Source organism: Ammospiza caudacuta, chromosome 6 (genome assembly GCF_027887145.1).
Source record: "Ammospiza caudacuta isolate bAmmCau1 chromosome 6, bAmmCau1.pri, whole genome shotgun sequence".
In the NCBI taxonomy this organism is placed as follows: domain Eukaryota; kingdom Metazoa; phylum Chordata; class Aves; order Passeriformes; family Passerellidae; genus Ammospiza; species Ammospiza caudacuta.
Window position 1 is genome coordinate 50,134,135 of NC_080598.1, and position 17,913 is coordinate 50,152,047.

General features: G+C 43.9%; 1 protein-coding gene across 2 annotated transcripts in view; it reads left to right on the plus strand.

Annotated features, from left to right (window-relative positions):
• RIN3 (Ras and Rab interactor 3) overlaps window positions 1-17,913 on the plus strand; it is a 65,580-nt gene that overhangs the window by 22,129 nt on the left and 25,538 nt on the right. For both annotated transcript variants that reach the window (XM_058807212.1, XM_058807213.1), the window contains 2 exons: window positions 266-380; window positions 17,568-17,640. In XM_058807212.1, coding sequence (XP_058663195.1) covers window positions 266-380; window positions 17,568-17,640 — 188 coding nt within the window. The remainder of the gene's footprint in view (window positions 1-265; window positions 381-17,567; window positions 17,641-17,913) is intronic.

A 17,913-nucleotide genomic window follows, 5' to 3' on the forward strand; every position in this document is an offset into this window, starting at 1 on the left:
AAACAGTTTGCTTTAGGCATAAGTGGGATATCAGTGATGCATAGAAACTTTGTGAGTGCCTTGGCAGGTCTGAATTTCACTTAGATGAAATGTCCTTTCCCCCATTATTTTTTGTTGTATAAAGCATAGCTAAGTGGAATGAAGCTAAAATAAGGCTATTTAAAGGTGAATTGTACTGATAAAATCTACATTGCCAATGACCTAAAATGAAGTTTAGAAGCTCACATAATGTAGCTGAGCTCTTGATTCTTTTCTCCTTTTTCAGATATTCTTAGTTAGGAAGGAGGGTAATGTGAACAACATGGTCCTTGCAGTCCGCCTGCCAGTGCAGAACGAGGCTCCTGCTGTGGTGGAGTACAACATTAAAGAAGAAAAATCAAGTAAGGTCTTTGCATTTTCTGCTCTTGCTCTGGTTAAGGTACTGCGTCCTCTTGTGATCACCAATATTTATGTAATCTCACTTGCACTCAACAGGTTCCTCTTGTGCCTGGCAGCTGATCTTGCTTTTGTGATGTAGCTCAGTTAATATTTCCTGCAGCTGCTTTACCTCAGCTCCCCTGTGGTCCTGCACCTTCTGTTATCCTTTACAGACTCACAATAGGGAAATAAAGCACCTCCAGATGAGGAGGCCAGTGCTTTGATCAAGCAAGGGGAGCTGCCTTTCACCAGCTGGAAGTCTTGAGGGAAGTGGGAAGCATTGGCAGATTGAGTTTGGTTAACTCACTGACTCTCTCTATTCAAGCCACTGAATTTGGGCTCACCAGCCATCTGACATCTGCTGTGCTGCCTTTTCATGCACCTGGTCCAGTCCCACTGAACCACAAGCCACCCCTGAGCTGTTCTCAAAGCCAGCCAGGGGAGCAGGTGGCTGCTGGTCCCAGTGCCATTCCCAGCTGGATAGCCAAGTGAAAATTAACCCAGTCCAAAGTCAGCCATGTCTAACACAGCCCTCTGTGTAAATGGATGTGTAAGGCACATGATTTCCACTTTCAAAGGGATATTTGGAAACACCTGAGTTTTAGGATAGTCATAGAAACACACACTCAAAAGAGTTCATAAAAATAACTACACACTGTTTATTTATCTGAACACATTTAAATCCTCTGCCATTGAGCTCTGTCCCAAAGCCAGCTCTCCAGAGAAGCTGTTTTATTCTTTGCTAAAACATTTGTTTTTCTGCAGATCAGTGTGCAATATCACTTTCCCCTTGTTCAAATGAACTTTTACAGTTACTCAGTTTTTCCGTCTCCTATATTTCTCCACATACCTCTGCGTTGTAAACAGACTTTAAAGCCAGAGGTACAACTGAATCTCTCAAACTGTTCTAATCTCAAGGCCAGACCCCAATCTGCCACAGCCTGCACGGGGGGCAGCTCCCTGTCTGGCTGCTGCATCCCTGGGAAGTTTTCTCTCTCACCTGCCTGCTCCTGGGAGCACCCAGCTGTGGAGATGTTCAATGTTCCCTGTGAGGGCAGGAGCAGCAAAGCTTTTGCCACAACTTCAGGTGTTCAGTTAAGAATACAAGGGCAAGGGTTAGCTGCAGGGTAGAGAAACCTTTTATTTATTTAGCTATTTGAACTTGACTTAGGACTTAGATTTTTCATGGTGGGGAATCAGTTTTTAGATGATTCAAGATTTCCTTTGGATAAAAGTTAAAAAAAATCAAATTGTGTCATCCTAAAATATGTCAGGTTTAGAAATGTTACTTCTTCACTCGTGTCCTGTGCCATAAAATTTGATTTATTTTAGGACAGGCAAAGTAAAATATAGTACAAAAATGTCACTGAGCTAGCCTACCTAGAGAGACTTTGCTGCCATGCTTTTCCAACTTGCTGGCATTTTCTAATCTATCACTACCTTAATGCAAAGGATGTACTGGGAGACAAGCTTCCTGGTAGAAGCAAGAATTAAATCAGTTTCCATCACCTTCATGCAAGTTGCAAAGTAAGTGGAGGAGGGTAATTCAAATCCAGCTCTTATTCATAAAGCAGGAGAGCTTCTATCACATGCAACAATCCCAGCAGCCATGAGGCTCCTGCATTCCTATGGTGGATATTCACATTATATTTAGCTTGATTCTGTCAGGGTTGCATGTCAGTTGGTAGAAAGCCTCTCAGTTCTCCATCCTGCACTGTGTTGACAAGAACTTATGAGACTGGGTACAGAAGTGGTCTCTCTTTTGCTTCCTTTCTCATTTAGGGTAAGTACCCCAGATTTTAAGTTTAAAAGAAATTGAATGAATTTTTGTTTCTAAAGCCAAAGGACTGTATCTAGTGCAAGGGGAGATGGTAAGGCTGTGTCACAGAGATTTGGTAATTAATTTGGTCATTAATTAATACTTTAGCTTTTATTGCATTACTACATTGCCTTCAGAAATAAAATTAAAAGATGTCAAAATGCTTTAAAAGAATTTAGAGCCTGAGCTTCCTTGACAAGTAAGCTTGTATTGGATTGGTATGTCTGGATTGCCTCAGATTAACAATGTGCCCTTCACCCACCCCTGGTATTCTGTAAGTGTCAGGGTAGGAGACTTCTGAGCAGCCCCAGAGACATTCTCTTGCTGTGGAATGCAAGCTGGAAGTCGGGTGTTGCACTCCTGGAACTATGTAAAACAGCCCAGCTGAACAGCCTGATGGCCACTGTGGACTGGCAGGGTTTGTTTTTCCAAACACCTATTCTTTAGCTTCAGCAAATCTCTTCCCTGTCTGGGTTGACACATGAGCAATGATGCGTGTGACGTGCTTCAGGGAGAGCTGCTCGTCCCTTTCTGAGAGCTGGCTCCTCCTAAAGCCTTCAGAGAAGCAGGAACAAATCCTTCTCCTCACCGCACTTCAACTCCTTAGACTCCACACAGTTGATGCTTTCAGATGTAAACTGAAATCCGAATTTGTCTCGACATACAGAGTTCTGATTTTATGGAGAGTCTTCCTTCAGTTAAAATTCAAGTTGCAACATAGCAAAATTCAAATTGCAACCAGGTTATTATTTAGGATAACCTTGCCAGCTGCTTCTTGTCCTAGACTGTTTGTAGAGCCATTCTCATTGCATCCCACTTTTCAGTCAGGATCTGAGGAGGCTTTCCCTGGTATCACAATGATGGTACAGAAGTTGTTGTTACCCAGCCCCTGTGTTCAGTAAAGAGATGGCCATTCAATGAAGTACAAAAAAACCCTTCAGAATCCTCTTGGCATTGCACTGCCAAGTAAGAGAGGTTCATTGTTTTACGATTTCTTTTCCTCATAGCAACTTTTTTTATATTTGGTGATTTAGGGAAGTATCGTTTTCTGTTGGGAAGACTGAATTTAATTGTGATTTCTCTTTTTAAATGGAAATCCCCAAAGAACCCACTAAGTAAGAGAATAAAGAAATGAAACCTCTTTCCCTTTGTTTTTTTTTTTATTGGGAAATTTCTACCTCTTCTGTGAAGTAGCCCTTAAAGACAGCAGGAGAATGGACTTTAAATTTTTTCTTCTAGTTCTTTTTGGTTCTAATTATTACAGAGACAGGAAGGCTAAATCTCAGTGGTATCAGTAGCTATAGAAGAGGCCAAATATCTGATATCAGGTACCATGTGGTTCATCAGAAAGTTGAGAAACCTGGCAATTTTCAAAGCCTTGGATCTCTGTGATTTTGTACTTGGCCTGAAGGATCCCTTACTTCTTACCCAAAGCAGTGGAAATTTCCCAGACCTAAAGCTTGTTACAAGATTTCTACCATTTAGAGATGCAGTATTGGCATCTACCTCTCAATCTTTGCCAAAATCTCGACTACTTGTGCACTTTCTGTTCTGAGAGTTGCCCTTTACTTCTGCTTCTTTCTGGGCCCCAGCCTCACAAACTGAGCAGCCCTTCCCCAGCTGGCTCCTGCCTTTGGCTCTTCTCAGCAGCCTGGTGGCAACCTCAGGCCCCAATTCCCTCTCCTTCTCACGGATAAACCTTCACAAGTCATCCTGCTGACCTCAGCTCCATTGCAGCAGTATTAAAAAGGGGAGAATCAGAACTTTAAGTACATGTGCATTTCTGAAGTAGCCTACACTGAGAGCTTGGAAGAAGCATCTGAGTGCCACAAACCACGTGGTGCAGGTAGTGACAGTGGCTTTTACTTTCACAAAGAAAGTACCCCTGCCACAGGGGTAAAGTTCTTTAGAAGAGAAATGCTCTATCACCATAAACTGAGGTTAACCGTTCCTTTTGTTCTGGAAATTTTGTGAATAATATCTGAAGATAATTTGATTTCACAAAACAGATAAATTGATCACATACTTCTCAGCAATCTTTTACATATGTTTTGGTGTGGGTATGTAGTAATTGTTTTCCAAGCTCTTCTGTACCAAGAAAAAAGGAAGTGATTCCTTTCCAAGTAAGCAAAATGGCACTAAACAGAAGTATCTGCAATTTCACAGAATAAATAAAATTTCACAGAATACTGCTCATATCATTAGATTTTTATAAATAGAAATAACAATGGTATTTATTTGCTAAGTCCACCTTGAACTCTTCAGGTTCATGCTATAAGGGCCTTGAGGCTGGTCTGATGCTGCCGTAGCTGCCCATCTCCTGTCACCCTGCTCCTGCCTCCCCCCTTGCTGCAGGGGCTTGGCTCACTGCAGGTGTATTTCTGGAGGCAATCCACATGAGCCCGTGCTGTGCAGCTGCTGTTCCTTATTTAAGCTGTACCTGGGGGGACAGTCTGCCACCAGACACAACTGATCAGAAGCATCTGTTGCAACACATGGGGCCAAGGCTGGGTTGAGCCCCCCAAAATCAATGAGTGCACAGCTGAAGGAGGGGTTTGTAGTGAAGCCTTGGCTTTAGTGTGGTTATTTCATTTATTAGAGGAAAATCGTGAGACTTAAAGTTCTCTGTGCTCTGACCCTCCAAGCTTCTCTGCAGATCAACTCTGAATAAGCTGGAATGAAACAGAGGTCTTGAAATAACCTTAGCAAAATCAAACAGGAAAACCAAAATAAATTATCTCCAAGTAATACAAAAATGTCCAGAGCATGATTAATACCTCCTGTGAAGGATGAGACACGGTGCCATTGGACACAGTCACTCAATTTCTGGTTTATGGACAGCAGCCGTACTCCAGGCTATGTGGGATGAGCTTGTGCTGAGGACCCACAATGTACCTTGACAGAAAAGGTGCAGGCAATTACTGCTCTCCAAAGCAGTTTTACAGCAATCACTGAGTGCTGCTACAAAACTGCAAGCCTGGTAGCAAAAAAGGATGTTGATAAAGAAATTCAGTGTCTGCCCTGGTCACCTTATTTGACCTTTCTCAAAGTGAGACTGAGCTCAGGAAGTGCAGACTGGAGTTTGATATGAAATGCTTGAGACAGGAGGGATTTAGGGAAGGATTACAACTCAAGTAAAACACACAGCAGCAGTTTAACCTGCCTGGGTAATTCTCTAACTGCTTCCACCTTCTTGCCATGAAAGTTTGTGAGGGTCTGACCACTTTGTACATCCATCAGTGAACATCTGCCAGCAAACTCTATCAGGACAGAAAGAAGAGTTACACCAGACACAGAGGAAGCAGGAAGGCAGATCTTGCTGGGGAGGCCAAACAGAAATTTAGATGAGCAAAGGTGTTCCTTTCCATGTTGGATGTTAGGAAATGTGAAATCAACAGGAAAAGATTACTGAAGATTTTACAATATACTTCCTTGCCCTAATGATCCCAGGTAGGTGCAGTCTAAAGATGTGAAAGCAAGCTTAATTCTCAAAGTCACTTCAGTCCCTTCAACACTGCCATTCCTCCTTCCCAAGCACAGATGGGAAAAAACTCCACAGCTTTTTATTGTAGACTAATGCCATTTGCACAGATAAACAGGACATGTGCAGTCATTCTGACTGTCCTGTAACAGTCCCAGATGGAAATTAAACAACAGTGATCAGGCAGCAGCATGTTTACAGAGGGGCACTAGAGCAACAGGGGATGGACATTGCTCATCTTTGCAGGTTCAGCTCTAAGCAAAGCTGCTGAAAGCCCTGGTCTGCATCCCAGCCAGCCTGAGGTGAGGGCTGTGGGCACACCTGGCATGATGGCAGAGCTCAGGCATGAAGGAGGCAAATTCCTGAGTGTGCCTGCATGGGTCAGTGTGTCCCAGTGCTGTGAGGACACTGCACATCACAGCAGGCAGATGGAGTAGGAACAGCTCAGTGGATGCTCTCTGTTGGCTCAAGCACCTCCAGATGCTGGCAATAGACTGCCCTATTGCACTCCTCTGGCACCCAGCTGACATGGCCAAATATGGTCATTTATGGCAGATTTCCCTGTTTAATTTTGTTAATGTTTATTTTAATACATAATGCTGGGGCTGGATTAAGGAACTCAGGGACTAAAGTACTTGCTGCTAACATGTCACAGTATGGTCAGGTGGTGTTTTCCCACTGCATTGTAATTCTGCACAAATGAGGTCACGGGAAAAAATAGGAGGATAGCCGCAACCTATTCACAATTTAACTCCTTCAAAGCAAGGAGCCAGTTGGGCAGATGGACTTTGTGATATGAATATTTCTGTGGAAGTGCTGACAGCTCTCGCAATAGCTTCCTCAGTTTTGCAAGCCCTTTTGCTAACGCTCTGTCTCCTGGAATCAGGAACTAGACTGAAGATAGGCAGATTTTTATTTTTTTTTTCCATCACAAATGCAGAGAAAAACCTTGCAATTTTGGTAATACTCAGAAAACAGAATAACAGAATATATGGTGAAACAACCTATAAGAAGACAATCTGCCATTTAGAAAAATAATTTTAATTGCATTTATTTTGGATCCCTTCTGAAGTAGAGTGAAGATGGAGATATAAATCTGTGGTACAGACTGAGGTGAGAAAGATGAGATCCTTCACTTCATAGCTAAAATGAATAAACTGGTGCATGTGCTGGTATACCTGACCCCGACTTCCAAGATAAAGACATTTATTTGTGTAGCACTTGCAGATTTTCCTGGGAGGTTTTCAAGTTTGGGCTGGATGAAGCTGTGAGTGACTTGGCTTGACCTCATTGTCCTGGTTTCAGCAGGATTTTGGGCCAGAGATCTCCTGCTGTCCCTGCCAGCCTGAGGGATCCCACAAGTGACACTGAGCCAGGCTGTGGGTGAGCTGAAGGGCAGACAGCAGTTCTCAGAAGGGATGTCTCAGTAGGGCAGCAAAAGCACTTCCAATTCTCTAAGGTCCAGCTTCTTGAAGAAATACTGCTAAGATTCACAGAGGGATAATGGTGAAAAATAAACAAAACATATATTTTCTAGTATGTCGCCTGTGATCTCCCCAAAACCCATAACCTTCCTTTCTTCAGCTTCTCACTTTGTGTATAGGGAAAGACAGAATGTGCTCAGTTTATTTAATCAGTGCAGATTTGCATCAACTCCTATCAGGTACTTGAACATACTTGAAAAGGCCCAGTAATGCCCCCCAGGGGTAATTCTATGCCCCTAGGCATATTGGAGAGCTGATCTTGCTGCAGGCTGAAATAGACTTCATCCTGTGCCATCAACAACACTGCAGTGCTCCTGGACTGTTGTTGCACAGATATTGAAGGGAATTTTCAGCTGGCATGGGACAATCCAAGGAGTTAATGTCCATTCCACCCTTCCCAAGTCAAACCTCTCAAAACAATCTCTGGTTCATCAGACTGCAGGCAGAAGGGCCCATCAGAAAGTATATTTAGTTACTTCTGTTCTCACTGTAATGGTACCACAGCTCTTTTTAAAATGGTCACTTTAAACAATGTAGTTGGCCTCCTTCAGTGCAAACCCTGCAACATCCAATACCAGAAAGAAGGTTTCTTAATTCTGTAAACTAAGGCATGAAAGCAGGGTAGGTCTATTTATAGCTTTGATTTCCTCTGAATAGATGAGAGGCTGAACCTGACATTACAGAGTGAAAAGATCAAGGTGGTGCTTTTTTGGGGGTTTTGGGTTGTGTGTGGGTGTCTTTGATAACCCATTCTGGCATTCAGCCATACACCAAAGAGAGGACTGACTTGGCAGCCCCCTCATGAACTGCCCTGGAGACTTGTCTTCCAGTCAGGAAGGTCATTCAGCTTCTTCAAGTGCACTACAGAATATGACTTTACTGAATAGATATTGTCCCAGCAACTGAATATATGTTGTCCCAGCAACCAGTGGAGGTCCTGCAGCCCCAGGAGGACAATGAAGTAGGTGGGAAAGGGCATGGGCCCTCTCCTGAGGAGAAAGAGTCAGGTTTATGTGAGCTCAGACTGTAACTTTGTGCTGCCACAGGAAGGGCTTCTGCCATTCCCCATTGCCAGCAGCCCATGTCCCTGCCCTGCAGCCCCTCTGCTCCCTGGCTTTCTCTGCCTTGTGCAGGTTCTGGCTGGGAAGGAAGGAAATGTGAATGTGGGGTGTGAAAGCAGGACAGTGTGGGGGGAAATGCTTCCTTGGAGGTGTCACCATATGCTGGATTGTGTGGGATAAAGTCTGGAATGGAGATTAAAGAGTGGTAAAAGACTGAGGGGCTACAGGTAACTTTGGGAAGGGTTGGTGGCAGACTGGAGAGAGAGGTCAGAACCAGGTGGAAGGGGCAGCAAGGATGGGGCACATCCTGTAGTGCTGAATGATTGTATGAGCCTCCAGTGTGCTCCAGGCTGGCCACAGAGGCAGGAGCCATCAGAGGTGCCTCATGGTGCCAGGAGAGGAGGCTGCAGGCAGGGCAAAAGCACTGCTGGGATGGGTGGGAGGTCAATGCAAAACTGTGGCCAAATTGCCCCATAGCAGCCAATCTTCCCTAGGCAGAGCATTGCTGGCAGCAGGATGGGGAGCTGACCTTTCCCTTCCCTGCCAAGATGAATTCAGGTGACTTTTCCAAAGGAAGGCACCAGTTTTACAGGCTGAGGGCTGAGGCACAGGCTGCTGAAAGGGTTTGGCCAGCTGTGCATCACCAGCCCTGAGCAAGCCCATCCTGGCCATGATTGTATTTACTGGGCTGCAGAGAGACCTTTTGCTTGCTGAGCTCTTGACTGAGGTATCAACACAGCTATTCAGACTTCTTTTGTGTGCTTTTTGTACAGCCTGACAGGCAGTTCAGCTGCTGTAGAGTGGAGAGTCAATTTTTCCAATCTACTTAAGAGGAATGTTTTCCTTTATTGTTGCATGATGGAGCATGTGATTGAAGCAAAGCAAGAATCTGTTGTCAGCTCTGGGCCTGACAAGCCTGAAAAAAGAAGAAATTTGCTGGAAAAAATAACAAGCTATCAACACATGGGACAGAAGATCCCTCTTCCCTTCTTTCCCCAAAACTGTCTGATTCCATCTCAATTAAGCAAATGATACATTGCAGCAGCAAAATTTGTCCAAGACTGCTTTTTTTTTCAAGGATTAGCAAATTGATGAGTAAAAGTTTGTGTATTTTTAGCAGGGGAGACTGGAAAAGCTGAATATGTAGATAACCTTCAGGTTCACATTTTAAGGAGTTTAACTGCATTTAAGGAGGCCTCTGGGCAGACACCTTGCCATTTAGGAGGGTAGACTGATAAATGTTGTCACTTTACATAGTTCCTGTTGCTGCCTGTGAGATACAGAGCTACCCTAGTTATCTTCAGATGAGCCTCTCTCAGACACAGATAACAATCTGCCTGCATCACCCAGGGCTCTGCATGGGCTTATTTCCCCTGTTCATCATTAACAGGAAAAGTCTGCCATCACCTACACAACTTCTTGGCATGGAAAAGCTCCCACTGAGCAAGTCAGCTCCATGGCATGGGATAACTGGGCAGCTCTGGAACTCATCTGCCTCCACAGGCAGTACCAGACCAAAGGCCAGCCCCATCTGGGCTGTAATGAGGGCATAGGAGACATTATCTTTGTCTAGTCTGCTGCCTGTGGTTTGATTGGAGATAAGACACTGAATGATGTCTAGTCCCCTAAGGATGTCTAACCTAGACATCTTCCCGAGGTCAGTCTGGCTGCCAAGGATGAGTTCTCCATTACCCACATCACTGTTAACCCTGAAAAGTGGGTTAGTCAAGGAGTTCCCCTTCAGGAGATACTCTGAGCTAGGAGCCCAGAATTTTGGTTTGGCAAGAGCAGTGACCACGGGCCTGGGGATATTGTAAAACATCGTATGAGGACACATTTTATAACCTCTTGTGCAAGTCCATAATTTCTCTCCTAAATGCAGATGTGCACAAGGAAAGCAGAAAGCCTCACCAAGTCCTTCTCATTTGAGCTGAGTTCCACACCACTTTGACACACTGCTTAATTTAAAACATTAAACACTTGTGCAGCTGCTTTTTCAAGATTGAACAGTGCCAGGCTTCTCTGTGATTTACAAGTTGTTTTGGAAACATTCTGGTTGCTTATAACAGGTAGCTTTATTCTTTTTTTTTTTTTTTTTAACTCTCATCCTGAACAGTTGCCTCCCATCTCTCCATACAAATACTTTCATTTTTACTCTAAGCTTTAAACCGATAGGATTGTAGGGAAAGCATTTTGGAAAGAAGCCCTTGGGGTCTTGTTAGCTTTGTTAATCCTTACTTTGGCTTTTTTTTTCCCTTCTTTTTCACTCCCAAGAGGCAAAATGCAAAATCTGTGTGTAATCAGAACTGGAGACTATGCGTGCTGTTCTAGGATAATATTGTCTTACCCTGCTCTGCTTAGCTCCTTGAACACAACCCAAAAAGCTTACTGGCTTTACAACAGCCACTCTAAATCAGTACCCATAATACAAGTGCCCTTGTCTCAGGGGCTAACTGAAACAAATTATATTTTTTTATCCTTGGACAGTGCTATCTAAAGATCTCATAGAGCTGAATAAACATGAGTTTAGATTTGTAAATGAGGTAAATAAGATACTGTTTGAAGTGAAATGAGGGCATTAAGGACCTCACTCTTTGACCCTTGAGTAGGACCCTCACAGTCAGTGACAGTGCAATCTATCCCACTCAGAAGCAGGAAACAAAAGAAAACAACCTGTTTTCACCTGGTTGTCAGCTAGGTGGGATTGCAGCTCTAGGAAGCAGAAGTGTATTAGTGTATTATTTTTCCTTTTTTTGTCCACCCTATTGACCTCTGCCATTTCAAAGTGGGTTATTCCCTTTCATCAGTCATCTTTGGAAGTGATCTTGCTTGTAAAGGCTTTTCTTCCTGGAAGTCTCTCTTGCAGAATGTGATTCTGAATACTGAATGTCTTCCCTTAAAACACTTGGCAAACTTCCTTTTTCTGTATGATTAACCTCAGCACTATGGCATTTCACATTGTATCTTAGAGCCAGAGAAATAAAATTTTCTTCAAAGTAAATGGAGAAAAACATTTTTTAATAAAATACATCTGCATGATAGCATGCATTTTTCACATAAGGATTGATTCTCAAGAGTTATCCATAGGACCTGGAGACTGTTGCTAAGAACTAAATCCCCAGAATTTCAAATCATAGCACTGTTTCCTGTTCCATGAGGCACAGGGGAGACCCTTTATATATCTGAATGCTTCACAAGGTTTTACCAAGGAAATTTGCCTTTTGAGAGTAACTTACAAGTATCTATATCAAGTTTGTCTTGTCAGCCATGGCCTCAGCCCTGACAGTTTTAGTGGGCAGCTGGGCAGCATAAATCCTGTACTGCCACTGTAATGTATGAATGGATGCTGAATGACCAGCAAAAATGTGACTTCTCCAGCAATGATCCCAACTCTTGCTCAGCTGCTTAGTGCAGGGTCCACAGTGATTGAATATGTTATCCCACTCTCCTGAGTATCCCCCTCAGAACTCAGTATTTCAGAAAGGCCATGTTCCCTACCTTATTCCTGCAAAAGCAGACCCTCTGTGGCTGCATCTAGAACTTCAGCTGTATCTCATATTGACATCTGGTCCTGGGAATTCCCCTGGAAGAAGTCCTGGATCTCCTCTGGCTGAAGAAATGCTGGAATTTCCACATTATTCCATACCTGGAAAGGGGATATGGGGTTGAGGACCTAACAAGTAAGGCAAGGGCTCTGAAACTGAAGAGCTGCTCTCCAGCATGTGCTCTGCTCTTAATCCCTGAAATAGCTGGCAGTGCTATCCACATGGATACCTTTTAGGAAAGCACTGAGGAGCTGTGACACTTTTCTTTTAGCTGAGTTGGCTGTACTTGGAGTACCTGTGAGAGGCACCCCCTCACCCTGCTGAAGCTGATGGCAATGAGGAGGAAGCAGAGCAGCAAAATGCCTGTAACATATTCCTGCTTGAGCATCCTGCAGCAGAGACAACGAGACCAGGCAGCACTGGGATTTTAAACTGAATTAAAGGCATTAAACCTCAGTGCACACCAAGGTGCTGCCCATCTGCCTGGGTGAATGTGGATGAGCCAAAACACAGTGGAGTGGTCAAGACCCCTGTGGCTGTTAGGTGTGGGGACAGCTCCTTATCTTAGCAGCAGAACATGCACACAGGGTAGAGGGGAACTGTCATCTACTGCTTCTTTCATCTACAGAGTGACCCTTCTATGCAGCTCCAGCCTGAGAAGAGTACAAAAGCCTGTGATTCCATCTTCTTTAATGACACTTTGTTCAGCCCAACATAATTATACTTAGTGAAGAACATAGTTTAAAAATAGATTTCTCTTATACTCTACAACCAAGCTCATTAACACTTTATCACTTTCATAATTCATTAGTTCCAATTTCCCTGAAACTGCCATGAACAGTGATTTTTTTTCATCATGGCCAGAAAGATTAAACTCTGTAGGAAACCATAAAATTGAAATCTTTTGAAAAAGCAGGAGTTGGATGCACAACAGGAGACTCAGGCAGAAGTTCAAACGGGGAAAGTTTCAGCCCTTCCTTGATGAGGAAAAAGACCAGAAACAACTGGTAGTTAAGTAAAGCACACTAGGAAAGACAAGAAAGACAAAAAAACATAGGTTGACCAGGACAGTCTAGAATTGTGCAACCAAAACTGAAACTACAGCTTTGAAATCATGTGGAAGAAGCAGAGGCATCAGGTTATAGAATAAATAAAAAGGCCTTGAGAAGAGAAAAAAGATAAACAGTGTCAGTATTTTACAAAAACACTGCACTAGAAGGCCATATACTACCATCCACAAAGTCATCAAGAAATAACACAAGAAACAATGCTAGAGACAGATACCAGGAACTTCCCAACAGAGATGTTGCAGAAAAGTACCTTAAACACACTAAGGACTTCTGCCAATGAGGGCTAAATTTCCCTCCTTTAGAACCATCCAGCTGAGGATCTTTCTCTTAAAACCACCAGGAGCCAATTGCATGAATAAGGGTCAGAACTGGGGAACTGGAACAATAACCAGAAGGAATTCCATCACACTGTCACACATTTCTGCCAAGCACAGCAGGTAGGACAAGCACAGTGAATGGTGACAGACACAACAGCCTCAGCTTTGGGGCTGCAGCAGTCACTGTAACACTCCATTAAAACACCCAGGGCTCCTTCCCCAGTGGCAGGAAACTGCTAAGCTGCTAACCTGAACTGTCAGGGTCTGGGAGTGAGAATTTTGGTAGCCTCTGCCTTGGAGTGATGCTCAGAGCAAGGTTTACTCACTGAGGGTAGCACAAAAGCAAAGCTGGCCTGTGCTGCTGACTGCAAAGGTTGTGGCAGCTGTGGTGTCAAACCAGAGATTTATACCAAAGGAGAAAAACACCTCTAGTTAGGACACTCTGGATTTATAATCTGAAAATAGAAATAGAAAACTGGAATCACACCTGTAATGATAAATCTCTCAGTTTCCCAGAATCTGGAAGATTGAGAACATCCAGGCAAGACTTCTGAGGATGGCTGTTTTCTCAGTAGTCCTCTGTCAACATAAGGAATTTGCGTCTTTGAATTCAGATGTCTCTGAAGGACTACACAGATACCAAAAACAAATGAAAAACCAAGTGGATAGCACTTACAGTGCCACTAGAGAAGAAGAAGAAGCTGAAGTAATTGAGTCCCATGAGCCTGTGTAAGCAACAAGATGGAAATTGGCTTGGTTTGTCCATGTAACCAGAACAATGGAACTAGCAAACACAATTCTGTGGGGAAAAAATCAGAGAGGAAAGGAAGGCAGAATGCTCAGGGACAGTGTGACTCAAAGACATCTGCATCTGGATGGAGAAGTGATGGGGAGAGCCAAAGAGTAAAGGGAACATGAATTCAGATTGGAGTCAGTGCCTAAAGATGATTATTCTTCAGACCATGCTGGTGTTTGGAAGAGGAAGATGGGACAATCATAAATATGTATAACAGTGCATAACCTGGCCATGTTCTGCTCATTTACTGAGTTGCCAAAGGACACAAAAACAGAGTATAGTCCCCAAGGAACCATTAATTCACGTTGGTATTGCTTCTGTCACCCATAAGAAAAATTCAATTAATTCTTATCTCTTTGTTTCAGACTACTCAAAATTGCCCACCAATCTACACATTTCCCCTTTTATTTCCTGAAGGTGACATTTTTTCAATGGGCTTCTAAATATCAGGTAAAACTCGATATGCTGTGGCAATATGTTTGGCTCACAGAACCCATCCTATTTTTTTCTTGCTTTTGATCATATCCTTGACATTCGGGCACTGTTATGGTGAGATGTAGATATTTCCTTGCTCTTAAGGTGCCTTGGATCTAGTTTTACAAGCCCCAGAAAGGTGAATTTTTTCTCTGCACTTTTCATCAGGATTACAGCAGTGTGGCAGATGTCTGCTTGTAGATTCTGCTAAAGTCATGAGTTCCTATAAATGGCAGCATCACGATCCCTCCCTGAGCAGCAGTTCTCATGTCAGTGAAATATCCCCAGCTACCCACAACACACCCACAGCCAGAGAAAATCACCTCTTCCTGATTGTCTTCTCAGAGCAGAGAGCCTTGAAGGCAGCAGTGGCTCTGGGGGGCAGAAATATTGTCCCCAACAGTCAGCAAAGCACTTTTAGCTGTTCAAGATTGCTATTTTCTGCATCTTTCCAAGAATCAGAAGCGTGCAGCAGGATGCACATAATGATCTCCACAGGTGAATGGCAACCATTCCCACAAGACAGGTTCCTGTATCAAACCCATCATCTGCCATCCAAAAGAAAAGTTCTGCTTATCAGTGACGTCTGCTGGTGTCAGCAGGTGTCTAGAAAAAAAACAGGTGAAGAGAAAAGTGTTACATTTTCTCCCAAGGAAGATGCTCCCCTCAGGAGCTTGCAAGGCAGAATTTCCCCATGGGTGCTGTGCTGGGAGCAGATCCAAGTAGCCATGGCAACCCTGTGCAGGCTGCTTGACACGGCCACTGCTCAGAATAAATTCTGGGCCGAGCATTGGTCCTCATGGCGCTGGTACCTCGAGTAATGACACATCTAAAGCACTATTCTTACTATTCTTCCATCTGTTCTTACTTGTTTGCAGGCTGCCCAAAAATGTCCCAGGAGAGCTGTGGGTCTCTGTATGATGAATTCCAGCCTGCTGAGAAATATGCTTGGTTTTGTTACCTTCTGTGACCTCCCAGAGCAGGGACAGTCCTATTTATATATATCACCTGCTGAAAACTTCTGTCCTTGAGCTTCAGCAGCTTTTTGTACCTAGTCTTCTTTAGCAGACTAGACTAATTCCTGGTGATTTGTGGTGTTTTATGCGATTTAACTGTAAATGTGAGGAGAAGCAGCTATGCAGTGGCAAGGCACTTATATGTGGAAACTCCTGACACAGAGGCACTCAGACTAGTATATTTCTTTGCCTGACATTCAAGCTCCCTAGTGGCAGAGCTTCCTGGCACAGAAACAATCCATAGTCCCAATCCAAGCAATTTGCTCATATATGTGAGCATGTACAGGTGCAGCCTGGTCTGTTATGGATACCTGCAACTCAGAATGCCAAAGTGAGCATGTAGTTCTTGACAGAAAAAAAAAACAAAAACCTCCCTTAAAACCATCATCTGTACAAAGGGCTTTATTTAATAGCTGGATATTCAAGCAAATTCAGACTCTTGGGTTTTGGTTCATTTTCCAGAGTAGGACTGGGTTTTGTCTTTATTTTTGTTTCCTGTGTCAGAATTGCAAAGCAGATGGGTTTCAAACTACAGAAATTATTAATGGTAGATGTTTAATGAAAATCCCTGACTGAAATATGATTCTTACTATGGAAAAAGAAAAAACTTGCCAAACATGATTTTTCCAGTTGTGAGAGAAGAGTAAGGGAAAGGGATTGTTTTTCTTGAAGTACATTTTAAATTACACATTGCAGTCTGGTATGGGTGCAGACACTGAGGTTAAACTGTTCCTGCTGATCCAACATAAGCTGATGCTAGGAATGACTGTTGAGAATTACATGGTCTTTGTCTCTATAAAAAATGCCTACATTGGAGTAGTCAGCCCAAAATAACAACCTGCTGGGCCTGGGCTAGAACAAAGGGAGAAGTAAAAGGAGGAAATACCTGGTTTGGGGAAGGAGATATGAACCTGAACAAGAGACAATCTTGAGCATTTCCTTGCAGGGGGATTGTCTGCTGGCTGGAAAACAAGGGGCAGGGCACAGAGGAGGGGGAGAGGAGACCAGGGGGATGTGTCCTTACTGCAGGTGCTGGAGGCCCTTCTTTGCAGGAGACCAAGCCCCAGGCAGGGCAGGGGCTCACAGGGCTGTGAGTCATGGCTGGCTGAGGAAGCTGAGTCACAACAGCTGAGCTTTGAGTCCCCAGCTCTGACCTGTGGCCTGGAACAGTGTGAAGGAAGATGCACAGTGCCTGTGGGCAGTGCCATGGGGGTGGGAGCTGGTGCTGCTCCCCAGGGACTCCTGGCAGGTGCCTGGGGCAGCTCTGGAGTGCAGCTTTGAGATGGTTCTTTCCCACCAGTAACTGGGCATGCCTGAGAATCCACTGCTGATTTCCTCACCCTCATCTTTCTGCCTCAGGTTATCAGTCAGTGAAACTTTCTCCACTGGTCAGTGAGTTTTCTCCAGTTTAAAAGCCAAAAGCTCTGTAGTAACGTGAGATTTGGGCTACACAATGCCCAAATGCATGTCTTTATAAAGAAGGTCATCTTAAAGAAATCTGCAATATGGTGGATTGTATTTTGCCACTTAAAGGGGAGTGCAGTCACTGAATAACACCATGGGAGGGAGAAGACGGAAGAGATACAAATAAGCTGTGCTCACACTGCCTGTGTGACCAGGTCAGAGCCCACACACACAGTAATGAAAGAGTCATTTCTATTTTTTGTTTCTTCAAAGCACTTTGTCCATCCAGACCAAACCAGATTCCAGCATGGAGAGTCACAAGGTCAGCCCTGTATGTATTGCAGATATGCACATCCTTGGAGACAAATGGGCTTGTAAGGATCCCTTTGGAAGTGAGCTGGGAGGTTTCTTTCTTCCCATTGTTTCTGTAAGTGTCAAACACTTGGATATTTTGAGCTAACTTTTCAGAAAGCCAAGCTGAGATGTTTCTTCTCTAGTGTCTCCCTGAAGAATCATGCTGCATTTGGCCACCTGAAGCCAGTTCTTTATGCTTCATCATATTAGTCCATGCGATTACTGGACTGTCACAGAACACAAGATGTGCCAGCCAAACCTACCCGGTATTTTTTTATCATATAGCTCAAAGAAATCAGCTGCTGACTGTCTTTTCTGTTTTTCACCAGTCCTGTACCTGGAAGGATCAGTCCTTGTATTTGAGGATGTTTTCAAATTGGTTGCCTTCTACTGTGTCAGCAGGTGAGTTCATTCATTGCTTCCATGGCACGGTCATTTTGCCCTCCCCTCTGGTCTGCCCTTCAGTTCCCAGTCCCAGCACAGACCCCAGTTTCCTCTGCTGCCCTCCAGCCTGCCAGACCAGAAGGTGTTTCAGATGTTTGTATCTACAATGGGACCAGCTCACCCACAAGCACAGCTGTCCCTGCAGCTGGAAGCTTTATCCACTGTTCCACAAAGAACTGCTGCTTCCACAAAGGCTGCTTCCACAAAGAACAGAGGCACAGAACTGAGTCT